This window comes from Ammospiza nelsoni, chromosome 3 (assembly GCF_027579445.1).
Source record: "Ammospiza nelsoni isolate bAmmNel1 chromosome 3, bAmmNel1.pri, whole genome shotgun sequence".
Lineage (NCBI taxonomy): Eukaryota > Metazoa > Chordata > Aves > Passeriformes > Passerellidae > Ammospiza > Ammospiza nelsoni.
The window spans coordinates 47,922,711-47,950,091 of NC_080635.1; the positions used below are offsets into that span (position 1 = coordinate 47,922,711).

General features: G+C 38.9%; 1 protein-coding gene across 1 annotated transcript in view; it reads right to left on the reverse strand.

The window, feature by feature from the left end:
- Nucleotides 1-27,381, reverse strand: part of UST (uronyl 2-sulfotransferase) — a 152,458-nt gene that overhangs the window by 48,422 nt on the left and 76,655 nt on the right. The window contains exons 4-5 of the mRNA XM_059468150.1: nucleotides 23,994-24,073; nucleotides 7,902-8,055 (exon numbers count right to left, since the gene is read on the reverse strand). Of these exons, the coding sequence (XP_059324133.1) occupies nucleotides 7,902-8,055; nucleotides 23,994-24,073 (234 nt within the window). The remainder of the gene's footprint in view (nucleotides 1-7,901; nucleotides 8,056-23,993; nucleotides 24,074-27,381) is intronic.

The window sequence follows — 27,381 nt, forward strand, 5'->3', positions numbered from 1 at the left end:
AAATCACTACTGGCTATGAGGAACATTTACCATACACACAGGACCTTTTCCTGGGTACCCCTGAGGCTTTAGATTTTTACTGATCAGACATTTTCTGATGAAGAGGTGTTGCTTTGGTAATTAACAGCCCTTGGGGGCTACATAGCTGCACTTTTAAGACTAGAATAGAATAGAATAGAATATTATATTTCAGTTGGAAGGGACCTACAAGGATCATCTAGTCCAACTGCCTGACCTCTTTAGGGCTGACTGAAAGTTAAAGCTATTGTTAAGGGCGTTGTACAAATCACTCTTAAATGTTGATGCTCCTTGGGCATCGACTACCTCTCCAAGAAGCCTGTTCCAGTGCTTGACCACTCCCTCTGTAAAGAAATGTTTCCTAAGATATTTCCTTTTTGAATACATCAGAACTTATTCACAACAATGACCAGAAAGGACTTCCACAGCTTCAGTACATGCTGGCCAAACCATCGCATTTTCTATTTTTTACTGGATCCCGTAACTATCCATTCCAGCTGTAAACTTCTATTAGTCTTACAATGAAACAGCTCAAAAGTAATCATCCTTGAGGCCACTTTTTCATGCCTCCCAAAAATCTGTCTTCTTGTATCCTTACCCGTGTTTACTTCTTCCTCAAGAGCCTGAACCTATGTCATTCCTCATATGGAAATTATTTAATCATTTCTCCCACCCATTTGTGAGTGTTTTCTGGTTCTTTCAATCCCATTTTGGGAATGGGAGGTGTCCTGGTTTAGGACAAATCTGGGAGGAAATACCCTAGGACAGGAAGTCACAAATGTCAAATGAAAGTAGTCGAGTGCAGACATACTGGAGATCTACATACAATGAAGCTCTCTGTATTGCCCTTTATTGCTTTTGGTTTGCCTTTTTTGACTGCTACTGAGAAACAAACACGCTACGGTAGAACCACCCAATGCACAGAGAAGATCTCACTCCTAACCCTGTAAAAGGCTTGTGAGAGTCCATCAGTTTCTAAGTGAAATAAGGATTATCCCCCACAAAGTGCTTTCCCTCCTTCACTGAAGGCAAGGCTGGCTTTTGTCCCTGGGCTGCACAAGAATGCTCTTTTCTGTTCTTGTTCAATGATCCAAAAATATATCTCCTTAAAATATAACACAGACATACCCTCTTCTCTTATACAGTTTACATGGCCTTAAAAAGCTGGCATCAGTATATTAGAATCTTTCTTCTGTGGTTGGGATTTTCCACTCTACAAACAGGATCTTCCTATAGAGAAGCTAGAGAAAACTATTTCCCCAAGCTACCACAACACATAAAACCCAAAAAGCAGCACAAGAGAGAAATCAAGAGCTGTCCTGTATTCATGCTTAGAAGGCACAAATAAAAACTTGGCAAAATCACCATAAAAATTAAGATTCATAATTTTAAACTTAATACAGCAAGGTCCTTTAATAAAAGATCTTAAGTATATAAGTATACTATATAAGTATAATAATATAAGTATATTCTTATGTATATAAATGTCTTTAAAAGTCCTACCGAAAACCAGGAAGACCCTGTAATAATGTTACATTTAAATAAGGTTGTGGGTATTTAGTGTTGGGACCTCTACTGCTACTTGTTTTCTGGTTTTCTGTGCAGTTGCTTAAAATCTGCAACAGCCAGAAATTTTCAGACCACTACTTTTGCTGCAAGAAAAGACCCCTCACCTTTTCACATTCTGAAGCAATATATTGTTGTTATCCTGTATTCTGTCTCCACAAAAAGGAGAATGGCAATACAGAATGGTATCATTAAAATAAAAGCATGGTATTAATCTTGCATTTTCTATGAATATAAGTATGCATTGTGAATTACATGGAAGTTTTTAGTGTTGCAATCTTAACCAATGCTATATTGCATATTTACTATATGCAACTGACTCAGACTACTGAATGAAAACAGATTTAGAAGGCCCATTTTTTTGCTTTTGTATAAATGCATAATGTTGCAATGCTTGGAATGCAAACACCACAGGGGAACATTAAAAAAATATTGGTTTGTAAATTAAAGTCACTGAAAAGTAAATGTCAGCCATGAAAATATTTCCTTTAATATTATAAGTTGTTTAATCAGTCCCTCCTCTAGCTGAGGTCTGAATTACCATTAACTTTGTGGTTCAATAAATTATTAATACAAAGTGGGAGAATCTAAGGGGGAAAATGGTGCTTTAGAGCACACACAATAGATGAAGAGCTGCAAAAATGAGCCAGAAATTTTGCTGTGAAGAGGTAATACAGCAAAAGGGAACAGCTGGAGACTATTAAAAGTACTCATTAGAGGGAAGAAGCAGTGAACTGTTCTAATTGGGTCAGCTGACAGGTGGCTGTGCTTCAGCAGTGCTCTCCCAGCAGCCCTGTCCTGGGTGCAGGGATTGGTGCTACTGTGTGATCCAAACCCAACTTCAGCTGCAAACTGCACTGCAGCACGTCCAGTGACCAGCCCCAACCATCTCAGCACCAGGGCATAACACAGGCAGGAAAATGACTACTGTCTGCATGGGTCTGTGTCAGGGAAAACACTGAGAGGGCACAAAATGTTTAGTCTCCTAACTACAGCTCAGAACACAGTGAAAAGTGAAAAATGTTCTTTTTAATTTGTAGATTTAACTCTCCAATATCTGGTATGCACTGCACAGACAAAGGCAAATAATTTTAACCTCTGCGTGCCTCAGATTTCCAGTCTAATCAATGCTAATCAAGTTATCAAAGCCTCCTCAAAATTTCCCAGGTTCAATCAACAGGCACTGGTAGCCCCTCTTGTGAGGTCCTCAACAGGAAAATCAGAGTCATGAACCCTGTACTCCCTCACTGGACCAAATTTGCAGGCAGACAACTCTCTCCCAGGCTTTTTTTTTAGAGAAACACACTCATGAGAGTGACAGCCAGAAGAAGAAGGCATGGGCTCCATACCATGGTCTCTCCTTGGAGGCCAAGTGTCAGGCAACTGAAAAGCTTCAAGAAACTTATCTGAAGTCACGAAGGAGAAAGCTCAATGATGACAAATACTAATGTCAGGTACTGATGACAATTCATAATATAATTACCCAGGATATTATGCAGATAAACACAGGAAATAAGACAGCCAGCTGCTGTCCGAAAATCAGTGTAATTGGTAAAAGAATATTTTTCATTGTAGATAGAAGTTTGAGGATATAAATAACTAAACTAGTTAAATATATTTAGTGAATATTCTTATATTAATGAAAACCATGGAAATAATAAAAGGAAATTCTCAAGATTCAAGACTAAAAAAAAAATGTTCTATGGTGAAGGGAACACCATTTACCCATTGACCTTTTGTAATTATTTTGTTTGGAATTTATGAAATAGCCTAAAAAACATTAGTTTAAGTATTTAGCCATAAAAGCTAGCATTGCAAAAGGAATTTTTTTCCTATTATAAGAAATTTGATGTGAAAGTTCCCTGACATCACTTGAATTTTACTTCCCTCCTTTAAAGTAATCTTAATACACTTTTAACAATTATTTTAACATTTCATTTAAAACACAAAAGGACAGATGCTCCTTTATGGGATCACTTGCATGAGTAATCTTTAACATAAATGAGGTTGAATATTGTTAGAATATTTTTAATTTTTGCTGAGAAAAACATATTTATTTTCAGAGATGAAGTTGAAAAACTATACAGAGCCATACAGAGACGCTGTGCAAATGTAACTCTTAATTATAATGAAAATTTCAAATATCCTATGGGAAGGTGACAAGTTCTTATCTCACTGAATGATTTTTTAAATGCAAAAATTCTCACTTATGATACATTAGCTCAGCAATCTTTTACTGGAGTGAGCTAGGAGCTGTAGTATTAATGAGCCTAACAGAGATCAGAATCCCATGTAACCAGATTTGCTGCAATTCAGGCAACAACACACAGCCTATGCTGCTTCAAACACTTATTCAGCCTGAGTAGTCTTAGATCAAAGTTTCACCAAGTATTAAGAAAATATGAAACACCTATACATGCCTTTTTTAATATTTGATATCTCAAACTGAAGCTGTAATAAACACTAGATAATTACAAACAAGTCTTCTGGAAGGAACAATTGTAATATAAAACATTAAAATATTAATAGTAGTCCCTCTTCATCGGGGTGCTTCCTGCCTCCTGCCTTTCCAAGCCCTGAACTAAATCACATCTCAGGCATGTTTTTCTTTTGCTTGGTACCTGCAGCACTCACAACTGATAAGAGTTTCCTTGCTTTATTCAAGCATATTTACTCCAAGAACTCTAGTTCGACCTGAAACATATTCACTACAATGGATTTAAATTAACTTTTGTGAATTTAACTCATCTTACAGGACCATAATGTAGGGCTGACAGTCACATCAGTGTGCTTGAGACTTGGCTCAAGGTGCTCACCGTTAATTACCTCTCTGCCATACTCCACACTACCAGGCTGCCACTATTTTTTGGGAGGGAAGCTTGGAAGTGATTTCTTCGGGTGACTAACAGTAACTCAGTCCAGCAGTGAAAGTGCCAGGTCAGGCACTGGCAAGGAGCTGGTGGATCTGGGTAAAAAGTCACACATTGCAGCAGCTGCCTCTGCTGTTATCTGACTCATGAATAAAAGGCTTGTTTTCTATCCTGACTTTCAATTAAATTTTGGTAAACAGAGACATTTACCAAAATGCTTAGAACAATTTATCTGACTCCTGAATGAATGGTTGTGTTTCCTGGAACAAAGTCAAAGCCTGAAGCTCTATTCAGAGAAAATTTCAAATGATCAATGAATGGCAGAAATTTCTGTCTCTATTTCTGACCTTTGCAATGTCAGCAGTTCAGATTTTCGATGTTAAAAAAGCAGCATGCAAGGTACTGCAAGACTTCAAGATAGTCTGTTTTTTTTTTTCAACTCCCTTTTTTCATAAGGATCAGAATTGATGGGAGGGAATGCTTCCATCAAGGGCATCACAACCTGATCTTAAAATGCTTTTCCACCCTTAAGAGTCTGCTTTCCAGAGCAGCTGAGCTCCCACACCTTCACACTGCAGTATGAGGGAATATGGACGCTGCCCTCAGCTTTTCAATGGAGATGGCCATTGCTGGCAGCTGTTGATGAAGATGCCAAGATGGCCTGGAAAGGCTCCCAGGTGCCTGCACCACGTTCCAGGAGATAGCAAGCCAAGAACATCATGGCTGATAAAAGCACAATTAGCCCCTAAGACCCACTTTCCACATACATATATTTTGCCTGCAAACCCATTTCTTCTGGTAAAACAGGAAAGTAATATATAAAGCTTCTCCAGTCCATTTTGTAAGTCTTTAACTGCTATCACACAACAAGTACTCCAGAAAAGAGCTGTGTTTTCCTGGCTGATGGAAGAAGAAAAGTAAAAGTTCATATCCTACCCCTGCTTTCATGTATCTGCTAGTGGTCAGGCACACCTCATCCCCAACAACTTAGGTTTAATATTGTGATCAATGTTGAAACTATTTAATATGCTAAATCTAAGTTTATCCTTAAATAGTCCCCTGTAAAAAAAAGTAATGCTTCATGATGAGTTTTGCATTTAAAAGAATATTAGTGAAGAACTGCAAAAATTATGTGACCTGCAATGAGGCCACCCATCAGTCCTGTGCTAAAATGGCATATTGGTTCAGTCTCAGAGGTAAAACCAGCTGCTTACTTTCTTCACAGTTAGATCTGACAATTGATTTTGCAGATTTCTGAAGCCATGCCTCCAAAATCCCCAATACCTGAATTTTAAGAAATACGCCAGCTGATTTTCTTGCACCTCTGAGGAAAATATTAGAATGCAGGCATGCAATATATGATGTAGTTGGTTAGCTAAAGTGTTAAAAATGCTGAACATTCAGAATGACCAGCTTTTGAGACAATTAATTTCAATGGCAAGTGACCTATGTCTTACTGTCACTCTCTTTGAGCAGTGCAAGTGACTGCCAAAGTCTGCCAAGGAAGGATGGAAAACAGGTTCCAAAAATGTTTCCAGGATTCTAACACTGACTTACCAACAGAGAAAATCAAAACAAAAATGCAAAAATAGTTTTTATTAAGGATACTAATGGTGCCTGAGATGAACAAACTGCCTTTTGAACAAAATAATTACTGACCTCAGTCAGATACTTTTTATTTCTTTTTCATTATAGCTTTTGTACTGATCTATGTATTCACAGATATCTGCATATGCATATAAATAATTAACTTCTTAAAGAACATACCAACGCCTATGAAAATGCAAGGTAATTTCTATTAGTTTTTAAGCCAAGACAATATGAATTGGATCTATTTGTTTCTGTTCTGCTTGAAGTAAAATTTCACTGGCTATATAGATCATGTCTTAAGCTGTGCAGTCAATACTGGAATAATACCAGAGTCAGTTGTAAGAGATGCCAATCACTGCACTTCAAATGAGAAGGCACTCAAAGCAAAGTACAGGCTCTACCACTCACTTTTAACATTTCCAAAAAAGAAAATGTAGTACTGTTATAAAGTTGTAGTAAAAACCCCCACCAATCAGTAATTTCCTCAACCCTCTTGTCCCATTCAGAGACAGTGATGCAGAAGTCCATGCACACACAACAGGCAAAACCTTCCAGCTCTGCACACCAGGAGGTCAAGACCCACTCAGCATAGGGACTTCTTTGGGATGCATAGGCACATAGCAAATAAGAAACCCTTCACAGTTTATACCTGTATAGGAGATGTCATTAAATTTAAGGCTATTAGACCGTTACACTGATACCTCCCCCTTCAATTACCCGTAATGTACAAGCTTGTCTGTTCACAGGGCTCTACATGACCAAAACCAGAAGACAAATGAAATTTAAAAAGCTCTGTAACAGGGAAAAAACCCAGCCCACCTTGGATTCATCTAACTTCAGCTAGGGCTGAAAGGTAGCGTGTGGCAATTGTTCAGAGTTGTGTCCTCTACGGCTCATCACACATCTTGTACTCTACTGCCTCTTCAAAACCTCACAAAAACATCCTCTCTTTCTCCTCCAAAAGCCACAGACATATCTTGTTCTGACATTATCTGGCCTGCAACATCTCATAGCAGACCATCAAGCTGTCCTGTCACTGCTGTTTCATTGAACTCTCTGCAGTTCAAGTATGCCTGAAGGCTGAATCCAATCCAACTGGATCTCCATTAGAGAGAGAGCAAGAAGTAATTCTAAAATTTTGTCTTTTTGAGAGGTATCTGTGTACATGCAAAGTGATCATTAATAAACCAAACTAGCCACCTTCCTAGCTTCTTAGTTTCTTATTTAGCATTCATTCAACACCTACTGCCATGGGACCTTGCTTTGCAACAAAAACTGGCAGGTGTTACAACAGTTCAGCAGTCGTACAAATTTAAAACTTGTTATGAATAGCTTATTCAGCATTATTGCCATCATCTTAACCCAAAAATGACAAAAGGCAACAAAACCAAAGCAAGATCTGAGATTAGAGCCCTGGTGTAAAGAACATTGCAAACAACTTGGCAGCAATAACACTGGAGACTTGAGCTCCCTGAATTGCTCTGTTTCTCGATTTTCTTCTGAGGCTGCAGAGTTACAGACATCGTCTGAACCTAAAAATCTGTGTGAATATTCACAGTGATAAATATAGGCAGAATTATTACATTACTATGCAGTGCAAATCCAACGCTGTGTGAGGACGATAATTCAGCCATGGAAATCTGGAACTTGCTGTCAGCTTATTCAAGATCAAACTGAATTCATTGGCAACACTCTACACAGGAAAGTTGCGCAAACTAAGGACCAGGCAAGAGAAGACAGAGGAAAAACACAAGATGGGAGATGCTCGTCTCCCACTTTTCATGCATACAGTTTGAATAACAGCACTACATAACAATGATGGGAAATTGGTAATCAAAACCTTTTATTTAAACATACCAGGTATCTTTCCTCCTGCCTCATGTTGGGGGTACGGATCATGTGATTCTGTTCTCCTCTCCAGTCTCCAAAACGTCGAAAAAAATAATTGGACAGGAATCGGTTGACAGGATCTCTAATAATATTGATGTACACGGGCTGGTCTCCTCCAAACCTGGTGGAAAGAAAAATGGGTGAATCTCATCACAGGCTCCACACAAACATATATCTATTATCTCTCATTTGAACGCTTTCAAATTACTTCCTACAGAAATTCAGAGCCTTTACAAGGTGAGGAGCAAAACTGAGAATCTTACAACTAGTTTCCAAACCTTTGTAAATGCATGTAAAATCTCTTCAGGGAGAACAGTAAATATGAAGTCACATTAAGCTATATGCGTACTACAAACATTTTAGTTGAAAACCATTTTTTACACTGTATCAACAGTTTTGCTTCTTGAGTTCTCTCCTTGCTGTTTTCAGATGAAGAACCTTCTGCAGATGAATCAGAGAATGAGCATTTCTTCTTCTCAACACACTTCTTACCTGGGCAGTCATGTTAGAACAGGCACCACCCAACAGTAACTGCTGTAAGGCAGCCTTGGATCCCCTTTTCCTGTACAGTAAGTGTAGTAATGTGCAAAGGATTTTCAGCTTACTTTGAAAGCTTTTTCCCAAAGGTTCCTCTGGATGAACTGACAGACATGCATGGTATTTCCAACTTTTTATTTGCTGGAACAACTCGTCCCCTCACCCCCAGTCTGCACCACCGGCTGGATTTGAGGTTATTTCATGGTTATGCAATACCTTATCCCTGTACTGCACTTCATGAACTTTTTTAAGTCTGCATGAAAATTCTTGCTTCAAAAAAATAATTAAATATCAATCTCAAGAACATGCAAGTCCAAGGAAAAGGAAAGGGTAACAACAGCTGTGACCAGGCTTGCACATAAAATCTAGCAGAGATATCTGCAACTTAAGAGATGAGAAGATAAACCAGAGCAACTTCACCACCTTGACTTTACCCTCCTGTACGTCTCCTCCTGGTGCTAAGTGTAAGCACCTCCTGGTGCTAACATCTTCAGTTCAATAGCTGGGATATCAAAAGAGGAAAGGAGGAAAAAGAAGCTTGGGAAGGTTTGTGATTACACTGTATTATCACAATGTTAAAACACTGACTGCATATTTTGTATCAACACACAGCATCAGGCCTAACTGGAAAAAAAAAGCAGGGGGGGAAAGCTGCTTACACTGTTCCATGGTCAAAATGAAAAAATGGACGTTCATGGAACAGATGTATGGACTACAAATTCTCTGAGACAAAGAATAAAATAAAACCTTTCTGGACTTAGGAGTTTATAGGATAAATTCAACTTGGAATTCTCCTCATCTAAGAACACAGATTATGCTTCTCTCTTCTGTTTTCCCAATTTAGGTGAACAATTCTCACTTAAGCACTAGCTTATACTTTATTTTTGTGAGATTGAGAACATAGCCATATTTAAGTATTTAAATGCTATTCTGATGATTTTCTGAGTCACAATTTATATAATTTCTTCTAAACTGTAAAATACTAGATTAAAGAGAGAAAACTGAAGACACCCTTTAGATCAAAAAAACCCCTCTCAGTTTCTCCCCATCTTTTGAGGCAATGAATGATTGAATTTGTATAATAAAAGATCAGGGCTTTTCATTAATATTCAAGAGGCAGCAAACTTGTTTAAAATTATGAATTCTAGTAAAAGACAAGAGAAAAATCTCATAGAGTTTAAAACTGATTTTTCTCCTGCATGATTCCCCAGACTCCTAAACACAGTCTACAAAGGCTTGTCTCATGAGTAACTATGCCTATCAGTAATCTCATTGACCTCAGTGTTGCAGGATCACTGCTGTAATTTGAAACTGCACAGACAGCATAAAATTTTAAAACAATCCAATTAAAAAGGCATATGCTCCTTGCTTCCTGATTAGTGCACAACCCAGTTTGGACATGGATGTGCAAGTTAAATATCCTGAATTTAGTACCCTGAATTCTTCTCTAAGCTTATCTTTGCTGCTTTTTGTCTTCATACAGAAATAAAACCTGTATTTGAAAAAAAAAAAAAAAAAAAAAAAAAAAAAAAGAAAACAAACAAAAAAAAAAGAAAACAAAAGAAAACAAAAGAAAAAAAAAAAGAAAAAAAAAAAAGGCATTCCTGCAAATACAACAGGACAATGTGGGCATAAAGTTTTGACAATATTTACTCAAATAGAAAGCTCTGAGTGGATGCCTTGGCTTGGTAGTTTTGAAAACTAAACTTTTCAAGTGAAATTGTTGGAAAGAATGGATTGCATCTAAATTACTGGACACATTATCCTCCTGCTGCTTGATGCAGATAGCAATAATCAAGAGACAGAGGTGAGTGGAGGAGAGCAAAGAAAAGGGGAAGCAGTAGCGATTAAGAAGCGATGTCAGCAGCAAGCTGTCTTAAGACAAAAAGATCATAAGATTTATAGATGCAAGAGAGCAGGGCTGTCCTGCCCCAGGTTCCATAGAGGATGTTAAACCTAAAAGCTCATTAGAGGAGCGAAAAAAGAAAATCAGACAGCTAATAGCTGTCTTGATAGAAATTTTCAATACATACTGTCTTTTCTGAAGTAAAAGGAGGGGTGAGATTGTACAACCCACCCATCCTATTCCCAGAGCCCACCCTTTTGCTGGTAAGGTCATGTTTCTGAAAATGAGAACAGTCCTGAGTAATTCAGGACCATAAGCCCTGAGAAAACAGGCCCACACAAGCTCAATCACCCCAAGAGGACAGCTGAGACAGGAGGTCACTCTTCCACAAATGCTACAGAGGAATTCCCATTTCTGAAATGCACATTGTGCATGCTCCCCTGCCTCCCCAAACACAGGACAGCTCAAATTTCTGATTTTCTGCACAATGTAACCAGCTGCTATACACCCAGCTGGGGGTTGCTCCACCAGGCAACAAGCAAGGGATTATTAAAAAAATCAAGTCTGTTCTGGTCCTTATTCAAATGTGCCTTTTTTTTTTTTTTTTTAAACATAGTTTATAATACTGCAAATTCCAGCCATTTGTTTCTATCAACTGTACTTGGAGTCATTTATGGAAGCTAAGCAGCACTCATAGAGCATAAAAAATCCTAACAGTTAAAAGAAAATCAAGTCCCTTAAGCTATTTAAAGAAGAAAAGGGCAAATCAATGCTCCATTTGTTCAAGTATGTTCTGCATATTTTTAGATACCTATCAATCACAACATATTAAATGCTCTCCCAAGTGAAACTTTTCAGATTAACAACACCCACATGAAAGCGCTCTTGCAAAAAAATAGATATGTGCTCTCATTATACATCACATCACCTTATTTGCACTCAAACCCCTATTGTGAAGGATTCAAAATGGGACATGATCATATTTTCTAGGCCTGAGTAGCAGACTTACCTTCCCTGAATGGAATCACGACTGGATCCCACATGATGAAGTTGCACAAATATTCTCATCTCCAGCAGCACATTGGCCTGACTGGGAAGAGTGGGTCAGGATACCACCACTCCACCAGAGCACTGCAAATGGATAATACACCAACCCTCACAACATTCTTGCTGTATTTAATGTTTCCTGATTTATCTTATATGCACTAGTAAATCCCATTCGTTTTAACTGATCTGTTGTTGAAGGTGTAGTTTTGGAGTCCTCATCAAAAAAACTATTTGCAAGCTTCAATCAATGATATTTAGCTTCATTAATAATATATTACCTATGTCTTTTTTAAAAAAAGCAAAATAAAAAAAAAAAAAGCCTGAGAAGCATGTGAGCTTGCCCCTTCACGTTTCTGATGAATTCTAATTTTATTATTTACAAACCCCTTGCAAGCTAGGGGGGAAAAAACCAACAAAGTTATTTGCTTGGCTTTAAAATGGAAACTCTCTTAGCTCCTATTATTTTTCATTTCACTTCAGGAGGCTGCTGACTTTGCATTTAATACAAAACTCTTCACACAAGCAGAAGATGGTTACTTCATCCTTGCAGGCAAATCACAACTCCTCAAGGAAAAGATGACTCCCACCCTGTTCTCTGAAATAATGTCGTCTGCCTCTTACTCTTTCAACACATTCTGTTTTCCCCTTAAACAAAAAGGGTGGTTGCTAGAAATTCAGTGTAATGGAAGCAAAGAAGAACCAACAGCCACATAAAATTAATAGGAACAGGCATATTGTTTCCTTCTTATAAAGGAAGCACAATTTCCTTTTCCAGCATCATACAAGTAAGAATCACATGCTGAGAGTACAATTGCCCAGCCATCTTTACTCAGCAATTATGTTAGAGCTCCATTACCTACCCTGCAGCACAGCTTCACACGGAGGTCATGTAAAAGCACTAACATAGAACCTTCACCTTTTTAGGGCTTAAATAAGATGCAGTTACCCCAATGTTTATCTTCTGAAAAAGTTATTTTGAAATACTAGTTTTCATAACATCTGCATCAGCATGAACTTGTGGCAAAGCAATTCTCTCCACACAAACACCAGACACTTCTGGGATGCTCCAGTGGTCCTCCCAAGGGATGAGATGCAAAGAGGAATGGGCTGAGGTACTGCCAGCCTCCATAATCAAGAGTTTATCTTCCTGCTCTTGTCTGTAGTGCCTCTCTTGCAGCCTTCAGCCTCATGCTGTGGTCATGCTCTCAACCTTTTCTTTAGAACTGGTGGAGTTTGTATAGGGCATTTCTCTACTGATGCACCTATGTCACCCACACAGTTATTTCAGTCATAACAGTACAGGCTGGCATAGCTGAACTGGTACAAGGACTATCTAGAGCAGACTTCAGGTAAAACTTTGGCTTCATGAGGCCTTTTTCCTTTCTTGCAGAGTACTAACGAGGCTGCCTCTCCCCAGCAAGCTGAACTTAAAAGTTATGCCAGTGTGGTTTATCGTTATCGCTCTCTAATTTATCCCAGACACAAAACAAGCAATGCAGACAGGTGATGTATTATCATCCTTGGAAGCATTCAAAAAACATGTAGGTGCAGCGCTTAGGGACGTGGCTTAGTGGTGGACTTGGCAGTGTAGTTAACAGTTGGACTTGATGACCTCAGCAGTCTTTTCCAACCTTAACAAATCTATGATTCTATGAAACAAGTATTTTCATTTCAAAACTTTATCTTTGACTGGCCTGCCCTTCAATGAGAGGTATGTGCAGGGATTCAAAATGCCCAGTGGTTCAAAGTTAACAGTAAAATAGTGCACAGTCCTCATCAATCACCCTTTCTGGACCTGAGATTTCAATAATAGAAATTTCAGTTTCTGAAGTGATGTGTCTGGGTCACTGTAAAATTACAACAGAGTCCTTTAGGAATTGTTTAGTAAGCTGCCTCAGACCAGCGAATGGCTAAAAGATAACGCTGTAAAGCCTTGTATTTCTCTACTTCACTATCCTGTAAATCTACCAAAATATTTTAGGCTGTATTTTGTCAGTCATTCATGCATGCTAAACAATTAGGGTCTTCTTTCTACCCTATATTTTTCATTCTCCTGAGGATATCAGAGAAGTTTAATATATAAATTCACAATGAACAGCACCAACACGGATCCGCATCCTGCATGGGTCCCAAGTAAAGTAAAGGAAATACTAATTATGTTTACATTTATGTAATGCAAACAGCTGGAAACAAGTAAAAGAGTAAACTTGAGCAAACTAAGTCCATAAAAGACTAACAGCAGCTAAACTCCACATTAATTAAAATCACCTAATTCCAGATACCCTGTATTTAAGACTTTCTTCCAGAGGTCTGGCTCAGGATTTCTCTGGAACTCTGATTAATGTTTCACTGTAATTCAGAGATGCAAATGTTATGCATTTGCACAGAAGAATAGGGAAACTAATTACAAAGTATTACAATAAATTTCCTGCAAATAGTAGAATAGCTGATACAGCTCTTTGGAAAGTATTAAATCAACAAACATGATAGGTAGAAAAGATGTATTTTCAAAATTGGATGAGACCACAGATTTGGCTGAGATAGTTACATTAGCATAAAATCTTGGGGCTCAACTTCTTAGGAAGGTTATTATGCAAAGGATGTTGCAATGTACTCAGCATTGCATATTCAACTTCCTGTATGAACACATTTATCAAGAGAAGCATGGGTGACTCTAGCCATCCCATGGAAACGGCTGTTGCAAAGAGCAAGTCAATGCTAGGAGTGTCCACATGCAAACTGAAATACAGTAAACTGTGCATAACAAAAGAATAAATCATTGTAACTCAGCAGTACATATCATGTATGCAATCTATAGAATATAAAAATCAATGTAAGTGAAAGCTATAACATGGCTGCCCTGTCACAGATGTGAAAATCTGCTGTCAGAGAGGGATTGTGGATGCCACTCTGCTTGAGGCTTGGAACCTACACAGTTTAATGTGATAACCTGTGATTCAGAAGCTATGTGCAACGTGACAATATTTTAAGAAAACAAAGGAGGGAATAATGAAGGGAGTGGTTTGCTGGTAAAGAGTCACTTGAGACAACAGGCAAGAAAGACTTAAGAAAACGTTTTGCACTGCAGTACAGCAAATGAAACCTAAAGCATCTAGAACATGAAGCAGAGCATATTGACAGGGAAGGAGTAGTTCTGGCAAGGACATGCATACTTCCACATATTATCAGGAGTGTGGGAAACCTTACAGGCCACAATAATAATCCTCGTTTCCCTTTTTCTAAAAAACAGGAGGAGAGAGGAGTAAAGGCCTGACACAGCACTCGTGACCATTCACAGAGTCCATTTTCAGAAAAACATGAACAAAGTTCATGCAGCATCACAAAAATGATGAAAAAAACTAAAAGCCTCCAGCTTGCAAAGAGAATGAGAAGGAAAAAAATACAGAGAAGCCTGAGAGATGACTGCATGACAGTGTGTAAGAAATTATACATAAGTACACAGGTGAAAAATTTGATGTGTCTTTACATAGTGGACAAATGGACTCTGAGATCCAAGGAAAAGGAATCAACTGAACTTCTCTGAAAAATTAGGAGGAAAAATAACTCAATTTATTATCTGAGAGAACAATTCACTATTGAAAGAATTTATCAAGTGCAGCAGATTCTCTATTGCTGGTGATTTAGAATCAAGACTTCCATTTCCTTTCTGAAAGATGGAAGCTTCAGGTTTAAACTTATTCATCAAGGGTAAAAAAAGCTTCAAAATTATTCAGAACTGTCACTGTCCATCTTTTTTTCTGAAGGCAGGATCAGCTATGCGACTGCCACTACCAGCTTCAAAATCCTTAAGTATAATCTATTCTGTTGCTTTGCTGCCCTTGTTGTTCTAACCTTCTCCTAAATGTCTGATCTAGAACTCAATAGCAATTTCAGTCCGCCACTTGTGTTATCATTACTCATTAAGAACTGCATAGTCCCTTTTCCGCTGCAGAATCTTTTAAACTAAAAAATGAAAAAATCAGAAGTGTTATAACAGTCCTCTCTTTCCGTCTTCTCTATTTGTTTTTCTTTTCCTGTGATTTTAGGTATATTTTTAAAATCTCTGTTCATTCTTCTTATTCTCTTTTGGTCCCCTGTGGATTAATCATCATCTTTCTTAAATCAAGTTACTCCCAAACTGATAATCTGCAGTGTGACTGTGAGCATGGAAGCTGAAAACAGTAAAAGCAGGATGATTGAGGAGGCATGCCTGACCCCACCTTCAGTAACTAGATTTCAAGCAACAATCTCTATTCTGAACATATCATATTATGAGCTGAATTAAAGATAAAAGTGTATTATGCAACACAGGAAAGCTAGAGGAATAAATTAAATAAATTAAATTATCTTAAAATGTGTGGAAAAATTCACCAGAAAGCAATGCTTTAAAAAAAAATAAACCCCCAAAAAACCCTGCTTAGATCACATAAAGGTCAAACTGCACATGAGATTTGTGCTTAACCTTCCATCAAGTCACAGTTAAAAAGCATCATTACACACTCACATAATTAAAAAAGGTAGTATAAAAAAGGGAAAAAAAATATGTAGGAGGGATTACAGCACCATGTGGCCATTCATGAAATGTGTACTTTACAAGGCAGACCTCACATGATGGTAGAAAGTGTTTCATGATGTGTTAGCAAAAAGTACAGATTATAAAGAACACACATAAAGACACAGTGTTAAGGCCATGCTCGAGTTTAGCTGACATTTCCCTACTTTTAACAGCTTGCCCAGAGGGTAACTTTTTTTTTTGCTACCATATTTTTAATGACATTTCCCTAAGTGGGTATTTTTTTTAAAGGAGAAAAAAATCCCCCAACAGAAAATTACTCTAATAGATAATCTTAGGCTGCAATCATTGTTTCAAGATGTTGATTGAAGACGGCATTCAAAGAGCCCAATCCCTCCCACAGCTGAGCTGTATAGTCAGTGATGCAAGCTGACCCAAGTACTGCTCTTTGTACAAAGTATACCTGCGTGCATTCAAAGGGTCCTGAACATTTAGCATCTTGTTATGCCAGCTCCATGCATTTGCTCAACACACTCCTTTCAAATGCTAGTGGAGCGTGGTTAGCAGACATAATAGACATGTTCTACAAAACACGAACAAACTGTGTGGCACTACTTGTTCCAGAGAAAAGAAGAAACAATATTCCTCAAATTACTAAAAAAAATCTGGGTGTCGTGACCAGAATTGCATGACTCTAAGACAATGAAAACAGCATCACAGAATCACTCTGGTTTTACTGACCTCCAGTCAGTCTATAAAAAAGGGAAATTCTATTTCCAAATCAATGGACCAAAGACATACATACTTAGGTTAAGTAATTGCAAAGCAAGATGTTTATTTGTCAAAAAAAAAAAAAAGATTGTAAATGTATCATCCAGCCCTTCCAAATTATCAACAAACTAACATGCAAGGCTTCCAAACACAAGCTGCCAGCACAGAGTGTGCTTCAGCTTTCAAACACGAAGCTTATTCACATGACATAGTTAATTCATCCAGATTTACCTCCTTTTTGTTTTACCACATTTTGCAAGAACAAGAGAATGGTGTAATATCAAAGTGCTGTGTTAAAACACAATTTTTAAAGCTGCTTCTGAATGGGAAAAAACACTGTAACAATGACTAACAAAAAAAGCTCAACGACATTCAGAAATCAAGTTTTGTTTTGGGCTTATCCAGAATTTCTCTGTCCATCCCTGCCTTCACATAGCATGTGATTTATTGCTACCCATAGGTCAGAATTCAGGTCAGAGTTGAAGGAAAATTGCCAACCTGACCAGCACTGCTGCATGTGACACTGTCTGGCTGCTACAGCAGTTTAATTTACTCATTTTTATTAGTTAGTGTTGGCCATTTAATCTGTGCAAAAAAGTAATAAAAAAAAATTCTCAACAATGTTGATACAGACCGTCTACCAAAAAAGGCTTGTTTCAAGAAAAACAAGAACTTTACACATGAACTCTGCTAATGAAAAACAGAAAACTGGAAATATTTCTTATGTGGATTCTAGGGACTAAAGGCAAGCTCCTTCCCAAGAAGACGACCTACAGACCTTTCTCTCCTCCCCCAAGCCTGTCTCCCCACAGCTCTCACATCGAGCAAGGACGCAACAGAGCAGGGCCTGGCATCCAAGCAGGGCACAGGGAGGTGACTGCTGGCTGTGGCCCAGCACAAAGTCCACCAGCTCTGTTCTGCATGGCTTTGCCTTCAGCAGATGTACCTGCAGTGCGGCTGTCTCAGAAGTCTAGTGACCTACTCAATGTGGTTTCAAAGTGGCCAACATGTTCAGAAATTATTTAGCAATTCAGGAGGGGAGAGGATGGAAAGACAGGCAGGACACCTGAAACTGCTGCATGGATCTCATTTCTTTAGAAACTTATGTCAAAAGTGAAGTGTTGTCCCCTCCCTTAAGCACATGCACACATGCTAAATACACACTTAAGATATTAAAACCTGCAGCTGAAAGGAAGAAGAGGGCAGCAGCCTGACAGCACAGAAAGGATGACTCCTGGCACAGCAGTGCTGGGTGATAATTCATCCTGACTCTGAACAAGTAAGATATACTGAACTGAATTATAAGGGCTAATTAAACTGTAAAATTAAGTAGAATTGGTGCTTTATCTCTCAGTGGCCCAGAGCTACTGCAGAAAGAAAAGAATTCATAGCTCCAGTGAGACATGAAAAAGTCTGTCTCACTTTCTGGGTGGTTGTTATAATGCTTCTCCTTTCTCTGACTTCACTCTGCCCTGATCAGCCAGCCTTCAAGCAAAACTCACCAGCCACTGACAAAGGCATGTCATTAGATTTTTACACACTCAGCTGCACCATTCATTTACCCCAAGACAGGAAAGAATGCCCAAGCTCCATGCTCTGCCCAAACTGGGCTCTGTAAGTGCACGCCCGGAAGAGAAGAGTTTGATGTTGGAGAGAGACATGCTGCCTTTCCCCTGACCAAAAGAGATGTTGTGCAATTCTCCACATCCCTGACTCATCCTTACCCAAAACCATGGCCTTGCCACCTGCCTCTGCATTCCTGCAAACATTCTTCCTGCTTCTCTGAAATCTGTGACACTTGGAGCACTCTCCAAGTGTCTTGAGTCACTGCCCAGTGACTGTTACAGTTAATTCAGCAGATTACTGAGAAATCAAGGGGGGCTTTTCCAAGAATTTGAAGCCTCTTCCTGAATATTTTTTCTTGGACTAAGTAGATGGCAAGAGGCACTCATGGTAATGCACAGTGAACAAACTGCAGCTATTCTGAAACAGCTTTTTATCTCTCTGCAGGTTATTCTGCTTCTTCACAGCTTCTGCACTTCTACACTGTACTCCCTGGATCTACCAGCAACACCTGGAATCTCAGCAAATATATCAACACATAAATCTTTACCTCCTTAGAGACATTATTTAATATTTGCTCCTGATTAACACTTTGGATGTTTTTCCCAGCAATATTACTATATAAACTTCAAGTCAGAAAAAGACAATAAACATCCCCAAACTCACAAAAAAACAGCACCACAAAAGAAACAGTCTTGAAATTAACTGGGTCGAGTAGCCACCCTCCAGAAGCACGGGATCATCTTCTGAAGCTAACCATCACTGCACTGGACAGACTGAGAACAGAAGCTGCAAAACACTTTGAATAAAAGCTTTCTCTGTGACAAAGGCTATGTAGAAATTCACTAACATGAAAGAAGAACAAGACAGTTTTTTATCTTCTGTTTGAAGCTGGAAAAAGTTTTGCTTTCATGTCTCCTTTTAATATTTATCTTTTTGTCTGCCTCTTCACACTACTTTGGATTGAGAAAAGATAGTACTGAATCAGAAGATGCAGTAAAGGAGATTAATTTACTCAGCTGAACCAACAGGCACTCTTTAAAAACTATTCAAGAATGACAGGAAAATGACCTTGGCAAGCATTCAGGTCAGGATGAGATTTTCAAGGTTTTAGAACTTTGTTCAGCAAAACTAATGGGACTTCAGAAACACGCATGTACTCAAACTCATCACTGAAGGCTTAGCTCACTTCCACTAGAGATTTATTCTGGAAAGAAGATATAGCCTTTTTTTTTTTTTTTGCTTGTTTTCACTTGGAAACAATCTTAAGTAAATGCTTGTCTGAATAATCAGAGAGCTTTAAGTGCTGACAGGTTTATAAGCAGGTACAGGGCACAAAGGCAGAAAATTACTGATTTGTCACTGCTGCTGTTCACATCAGCAATGTTAAAAAAAACCAGCAAGTCTGTTTTACTACTGTTTGGGAAGCTGCGAAGCACCAACAAGGATGAGGAAAAGGCTAAGGTATTTAATGCTTTCTTTGCCTCAGGTTTTAATAAAAGACTAGTTATTTTTGGGGTACCGTGCCCCAAGCTGGAAGACAGGGAGCAGAAAGAAGTCCTCTTAATTCAAGAGGAAACAGTCAGTGAGCAGCTACACCAGTTAGCTACACACAGGTCTATTGGGCCAGATGGGATCCACCCAAGGGTACAGAAGGAGATGGCAGGAGTGCTCACTGAGCCACTTTGCCTCCCTCACCAACAGTACTGGATAAGTGGGGAGGTCCCTGTTACTGGAAGTCAGCAAACGTGAGCCCATCTACAAGAAGGGCTGGAAGGAGACTCCAGGGAAGCACAGGCCTGTCAGCCTGATTGACATCAGGGCCAGGGAAGGCGGTAGAACAGATGACTCTGTGTGCCACCACAGGGTACATGCACAACAACCAGGGGACCAGGTCCAGCCACCTTGGGTTTGTGAAAGGCAGGTTCTGCTTAGCCAAGCTGACCTCTTCCTCCAAGGTGACCTGCTCAGTGGATGGGAGCAAGGCTGTGGATGTTGTCTGCCGGGACTTCAGCAAAGCCTGTGACAGCTTCCTCCAGCACCCCCCAGGACAAACCAGCTGCTCATAGCTTGGATGGGTGCAGAATTTGCTGGGTGAGGAACTGGACAGCTGAGCCCAGGAATGGTGGTGAATGGAGTTACATCCAGCTGGCAGACAGTCACAGGGGGTGTTACCCAGGGCTCAGTATGGACCAGTTCTGTTTAACAGCTTCTGGTTACCAGCTTTACTAATGATCTGGATGAGGGGATCAAGCCCACCTTCAGACAACACCAAGTTGGGCAGGAGTGTTGATCTGATGGAGGGTAGGAAGGTTTTGCAGAGGGCTCTGGGCAGCCTGGATTGATGGTCAATTGTATAAGACTCAACAAGGCCTGGTGTTGGGTCCTGCACCTGGGTCACAACAACCCCAAGCAGCACTACAGGCTGGGGGCAGAGTGGCTGGAAAGCTGCTTGGTAGAAAAGGACCTGGGGGTGCTGGTCAGCAGCTGCCAATCATGTTGCCAGTGTGTGCCCAGGTGGCCAAGGCTGGTGGCATCCTGGCCTGGATCAGCAACAGTGTAGCCAGCTGGACAAGGGCTCTGATCTCCCCCTCTTTCAGCTCAGGTGAGGCCACACCTCAGCTCAGTTTTGGGCCCTCTCACTACAAGAAGGACACTGAGGTGCTGGAGTGTGTCCAGAGAAGGGCAACAGAGCTGGTAAAGGGTCTAGACAATAATTCATATGAGAAATTGCTGAGAGAGCTGGGAGAAAAGGAGGTTCATGGAAAATCTTACTGCTCTCTACAACTATCTGAAAGGAGGTTTGTAGCCAGGTGGGGATTGATCTCTTCTGCCAAGGAACAAGTGACCAGGCAAGAGGAAACAGCCTCAAGTTGCACTGGGGAGATTTAGATTGGATGTTCATAAATTTTTTTTCGTGGAATAGGTTGTCAGGCATTGGAACAAGCTGTCTGGGGGAGTGACTGAGTCCACATCCCTGAAAGTGTTTAAAAGACATGTAGATGTGGCACACAGGGACATGGCTTAGTGGCAGATTTGGCAGTCCTGTGTTAACAACTGGACTCGATGATCTTAAGGATCTTTTCTACCTTAAATAACTTTACATCTCTATTTTAAGACAAAGCAAATCAGATTCACATTTTTCACGACTCTGCTTATATTTTCTCTGCTTCTCTAGTACCTTGGTGATATGCTCTAAATGGCTTAATGCAAACCCTACACTTCTTGAAAACACTCAAGCAGAGAGGTGCAAGGCAAGCAGAAGAGACTTCTTTTGTTTCTAATGTGACCAACCAAAAGAGTAGCAAAGTAACATGCCTTCTAACTCCTACCTGTTCACCAGCTGAATATATGCAGGAGGAAGGAGAATAAATTGTTTCTTTCCTGTGAACAAAAACTTGGTTTCAAAGGTATAAAATGCCAAACAAGAGAAGTGAGTCACTGGACTGATGTCCAGAAAGGCCGCTCCTACAAAAGTTCACAGAATCCAGTAATGGCTCTGCTGCAATGGCACGCAGAAAGTCTCATGCCTTTTCCTGGAAGGGAGCATGAAGTTTCACCAAAATAGGGTTCTTTAATCTTCAAGCTGAGACTTTCATGGATCTAGACCTGCCCTAAACCTGCAGTCAGGAGTCAGCTGTTGTCCCCTACCCATCCCTGTGCATCTGCCCTGCTCCCCACTGCGCTGGCTGCTCATGCCAAGCTATTGTCTGAGGACTTCAGCTGTCACCCAGAAAACACCACATCAATATTCTGAGCCCCGTTCTTCTATGATGATGAGGAGTTTTGTATGACTTTTATGTTGAGCTGGCAAAAAAGCTGGGGCAAATAGGAAGAAAAGTATTCCACAGACAATCTGACTCCAGCTAACCACCACAGGTAGGAAGGTTTCTATAAAGAAATAGGGTAAAGAAATCAAGCAAAACTAAAACACTTTCATAATATTGTAACATTTAAAATGTGTATTTAAATCACATCCTGAAATTTCTGTAAATGTAATATTTGACAATCCATTTCCTAAAGAAATCTGTTTAAAAAAATCACCCTAGAATTAAATAACCAAGAAAATATAAAACATGCTACTTCATTGTTAAATATTACACTGCTAATAAATTTTGAAATGAAAAATGTTTCCTTTATCAGAAAACACTAAGAAATGCTGAACACTAGTATGCAATATTGCTGCAATTCAACGCTGTCTGATTTAGAAGACTCATCAGCCTTTTCACTACTCTCAAAAAAACCCCCAAAGGTCTTCAGGTTTGCAACAAAGAGCCAAAAGAGAAGCTACAAATAATTTTATACACCTTATGTAACTGTTTTATATTTTTGCAGACTTATATTATAAGAAAAAGGTAAATACATTGTAGATATATAATGTATACACTACAGAAGAAATGTGGTACCTTAGTGGCAAGGATGTACCATAGGTACAGAAAATGGGATCCCCAGGGAGGAGCAAGAGGTTAAGACTGTTGATCTTTTTCTTTCATACCTGATGCTGAATACCATCTCTGTAAAATCAGTCTAATCAGGAATCATCCCTCTGACCCTCACATGTGGCTACTCTTTTGATCTTGCAGTTTGGAAGAGGAAAGAGATAATTTACTAAAAGTGTGAAGTCCTAATGGTTTTTATTTTTTAAAGGTAATACATTAGAAATGGAACTCTCAAGGAATCAGAAGAGAGAACACAGAAGATCAAAATTTTGTTTAACTCCTCTTTGTTTCCATATAAAAAAATCATGCCCGCTGTTACGTTCTACATCAAATGAATTTCCAATTGCTCAAAATATTTTATTTTCCAAGAAAACAAAAATAAACACACTCTGCCCCTAATTTTATAATTTCTTACTACACTGTCTACAGAAGCCTGAAGCCATGCACTCACATTAATTACCATGCAAACAAAATGCTGTGTAATTAGGCAGGCTTTGGCAAAGATCTGCAGTACAATCATAATTCTACAGAATTAAAAAAAAATCTAAATGCAAGGAATCCAATCTGGTGGCACAGAGAGCATGGTTCCTGAATATCATTTCCAGATTAAACTTACAGTCTGGGCAATAAGCATCTGCAGTCAGCTTTAACCTCTGCATCCTGGCTAAATGCTAACTGGCATCATTCATTCAAGTCCTTCCAAAAATTCCTTAGAAGTTTCATCCAAATTCAATCTTCTTCACATTCCGTGCTATAAAAGTCTCTAGAGTCTTGCTGCATACTTTTAAATATCTGCCAGAAGAAACAGCACTCCCATGATACAGAGTGTAATCTGTTTGCAGGGTTTAAAAATACTTCCATAGCCTGTGGAATGGGGACTATTTTGTCAGAACTAAATTAAATTGGTTATATTGGTGAAGAGTTATTCCAGGCACAAAATTAATGAACTCAGTGCAGATTTAGATCTCCTTTTAGTGTCTGGCTATACACAGATGAATGTTAACAGAAGTGTTCTTGCCACTTTTAAAACACAAGTGCACAGTTTAAAGTCCTAAGTCACCATCTCTTGCATGTTGACTGCAAACATTATAAATCACAATCATTTTAAGAGGCAAAAACATATAATAGCATTCTGGCTTTTCACAAACATACTGTACATAATTATGCTACAGAAAAGTAAGTGCGAGGGGAAAAACAACAACTTCAGAATGTGAATTCTAGTGCCAGAAGGAAGGGAAAAAGAAGTGCATTGTATTGTTTATGAGTAAAAGAGGGGAAAAGTTGTATGTATTACAATTAATAGAAATCAATGAAAAAGGTTTTTTACCAAAAAAATGCCTTACCTTGAGAAGTTGAGGAAATGAACATGTCTAGTGAATAAATAGGGCTGCTCAGCAGTGCTTATGTTTTTAATCAATTCCATCTAAAAAGAATTAACAAATCAAATTTTCCACGTTACATCAACGCACAATTTGAGACAAACATAAAACTTTTAAAAAACAGATGATGATATAATTTTCAAGTCTGAATTACTCAGGACCTCCTTCCCCACTATCATCAAGAGAGCATGATGAATATTTTATGTCTAAGCAAGAAAGGTTGAGCTGCAGACACCATTCTGCTACCATGGAGCTTATGTACTTCCAAAATACTTCCAGAGACGGGAATCAGTCTAAACAAAGGCATAAACTAAAGGAAAAATCTAAACTGTCTAAATCTGCCAGAGCCTTCCAAATGGCAGCTACCCTCTGAAGACACTAGCTCTATTCACCCCAATGCCAAAAATGCAAAATGTCTGTAACAGAAAGCAGGAGCTGAACCAATGGTCATTTTTGTGTAACAATAAACACTGCCGACACAGTCAAGACACCAATTGATTTGCTTGTTTAAATATAGAAATCAGGACTTGCAATTTTCTTTTACTATTACAACAAATTAGGAGCACAAACTGAATGGGCACTTTGAGAAAGGTGATGCTGAATTCTCGTTCAGGCCCATTCACATAATGTTAATTTTTTCAAAAAAGTAATTAATTAATTGGAGTTTTCAGACAATTAAGACAGAATAATGTAAACAACACCACAGACATGATAATCTATTTTGTGTGAGCTGAACTCTAGCTATGATTTAGGGGAAACTGGAAGTATCTAGTGAAGCATCATGCTAGAAAGTCGATGTTTCAGTTAATTTTGCTTCCTTCTTATTAATTTCCCAAGATTTCATTTCCAATTTTCTGTTCTGTGTTCAAATGCATGCTATGTTATGGACACTGAACAGAAACACACTTGAAATGACAGGTTTATTGATTTTGCAGACTGGGTAGTAGAAAGCAATTCATACACTGGATAAAAAAAGAGGCAAGTCTGTGAACTACATGTTCTGATTTGAATCATATTAATCTATGTGAGGGAACAGTAATTAAAAAATGTATTTCTTAAAACTTGAATACTATAGTTGACATAAAATAAGCAAGAACATGTAGTCCAGCCTGTTGTGTGGTCAAAATAAAGTAACTGGCATATGTGGAATTACTAGCAGCAAAAAGAGCATGGTAAAAAATTCTGCCCATGTCATAGCAAATACCAAACCACATTTAAGAGACAGCAGTTGCCAATTTTTTTCCCCTTCTAATGTCCAGTTTCAATGGACTAGTATTTTGCCATGGTTTTTGTAATTTATATCACATCTTTTTGCTTCTTATCCATCCTCCACTTGCATCCTCTGCTTTTTCCCAGTGCACATACCCTGCTGCCTCTTCTTTCAGCCAACATAAGCTACAGCCATTTAACTGCCAGAAAAAAGTGCACACACTTATAGACTTTCTCTACTATCCCTCTGTCTTCAACAATTCTATACACACATATACACTATGACCACTAAAGCAAAGAGTTCAGCTTGTCCACCTTCTCAGGATGGACCTTTCCCTGTCCAACTGGTTTGAGCACATCAGGGTATTTGAGGCACAGACCTCATACATCACAACATATTAGGTTTGAGAAAGTACAGCAAGGTATGTTACACCTAAAAAAGGCTGAAAACCCAAAGACATGGAATGTAAGATGAGATCACCAAAAGAAGGACAATATAAAGGGAAAAGAGAAACAAGAGAATATGGAGAGAACATGTGCAATTAAAATAAAAATTAACACAAGGAATTTAAAGAAATATTCAGGAAGGGAACAGCATCCCTTCCTTAGCTAGTCATATATGAAGAGCAAAGCTTGTCCGGATCACAATTAGAAAGCCCAGGAAGCTTTGCAATACTTAGCACAAAGGAACTGAGTATTGTTTCTTCGTGCTCTGAAGAGACAAAGGCTTTCCTAGCAAACCAGTATGTTGACATTTCTTTAGAACTGGTAACTCACTCTGACAAAAAATTATATTCTGCATTCACATTCATTCACCTTGTAGAATCAAACAATAGAAGACCCTGTAGCCTGTGTATCAATTGGATTCTGTGATAGTCAACCCGCTACAGATTCTTTTTCTGTTTTTGGTTTTATTTTTATTGAGACAAGTTACAGGAGAAGAAGTTCTCAGAACTGTATAAAGCCTGATGTTATATTTTGCATTTTACTTGTGTTGCTCTATCTGCACGAATTAAGGACTGAAGACAGCAGAAGAAAGTTACTAATCTGGTATAAAAACTCTGTTCATGCCCCTATGGTCATCGTTGTAATTCCTTCTTGGCATAAATTAAAAAAAACCTTACTAGAGTATAAATATGGAGATATAAAGACACTATACCCATGCAAAGTGATCTCACCAAATCTGAAAACAGAGGCAGCTCTAGTAGAATACTGCTAGATAAACATAGCTGGGGGTATATGTGAGTGTTGCAAAGCACCACATGAGCTTCCCCTGGCTCCCAGCTGTCCCCAGGGCTGGCACCCATTTGCTGTCAGGAAGCAGATTCACATCACAGCACTGCCAGGTTTCTCACTCCATTCCACCTGATGTCAGTGTCACAGAATCTGCTGCTGGACAAGCACAGACACTTCAGCCTCAGGAGCAAAGGGAGGCTGGAAAGATGTGCACAGTGCAGGACAGCATCTGGCTCCTGGCTTTTTTTTTGATCTCTTGCTACCAAACTCAGTCTCTTGAGCAAAGACAACAGCTTGATCTAAAGCAGAAACAGAATTTTGTTTTGACTTAGAGTACCTTCATATTTAGACACTTAATGATCAACTGGACTTGTAAGCAGATGTGGATAAAGCTACAATGTGCATAAGAACAAACAAGCAAAATCCATTCTTCTAACAACCCTACCAAAAGGGTAACTAAGGCTCAACTGAAATGACACACAGATGTCAGGAGGGAAAAATAAATAACTGTAATGGCTCATGGCCACATGCAAATTGTGGCCATATTTCCCATGGGCCTCTCCCTCTCTCATCATGCTGTCCTGAAATGCTTTCAGGCCAACAACCCAAATGTATTGCTCAGAAGGATATAGTGAGCCCTTCCTCTTTCTAAGATTATGTTAAAGAAAAAAAAAAAAACACAACAAAAAGAAAAATCTCCAGTGTCTCTCAGAAGAGTAAGTTTGGTTGGTTGGTTTTGGTTGTTATACTTTTTTTCGTTTGTATGTTTGTTTCTCTAAGATGAAACAAGAACGAAAGAAAATAAGATGTAGAGGATCCAGCCCACAGAGAGCAAGAGTGAGCAGAGGATGAGGGCTGAAGAAAGAAATGCTTTTGGATGAAATGAGTGACGAAGGAGAATGCCATA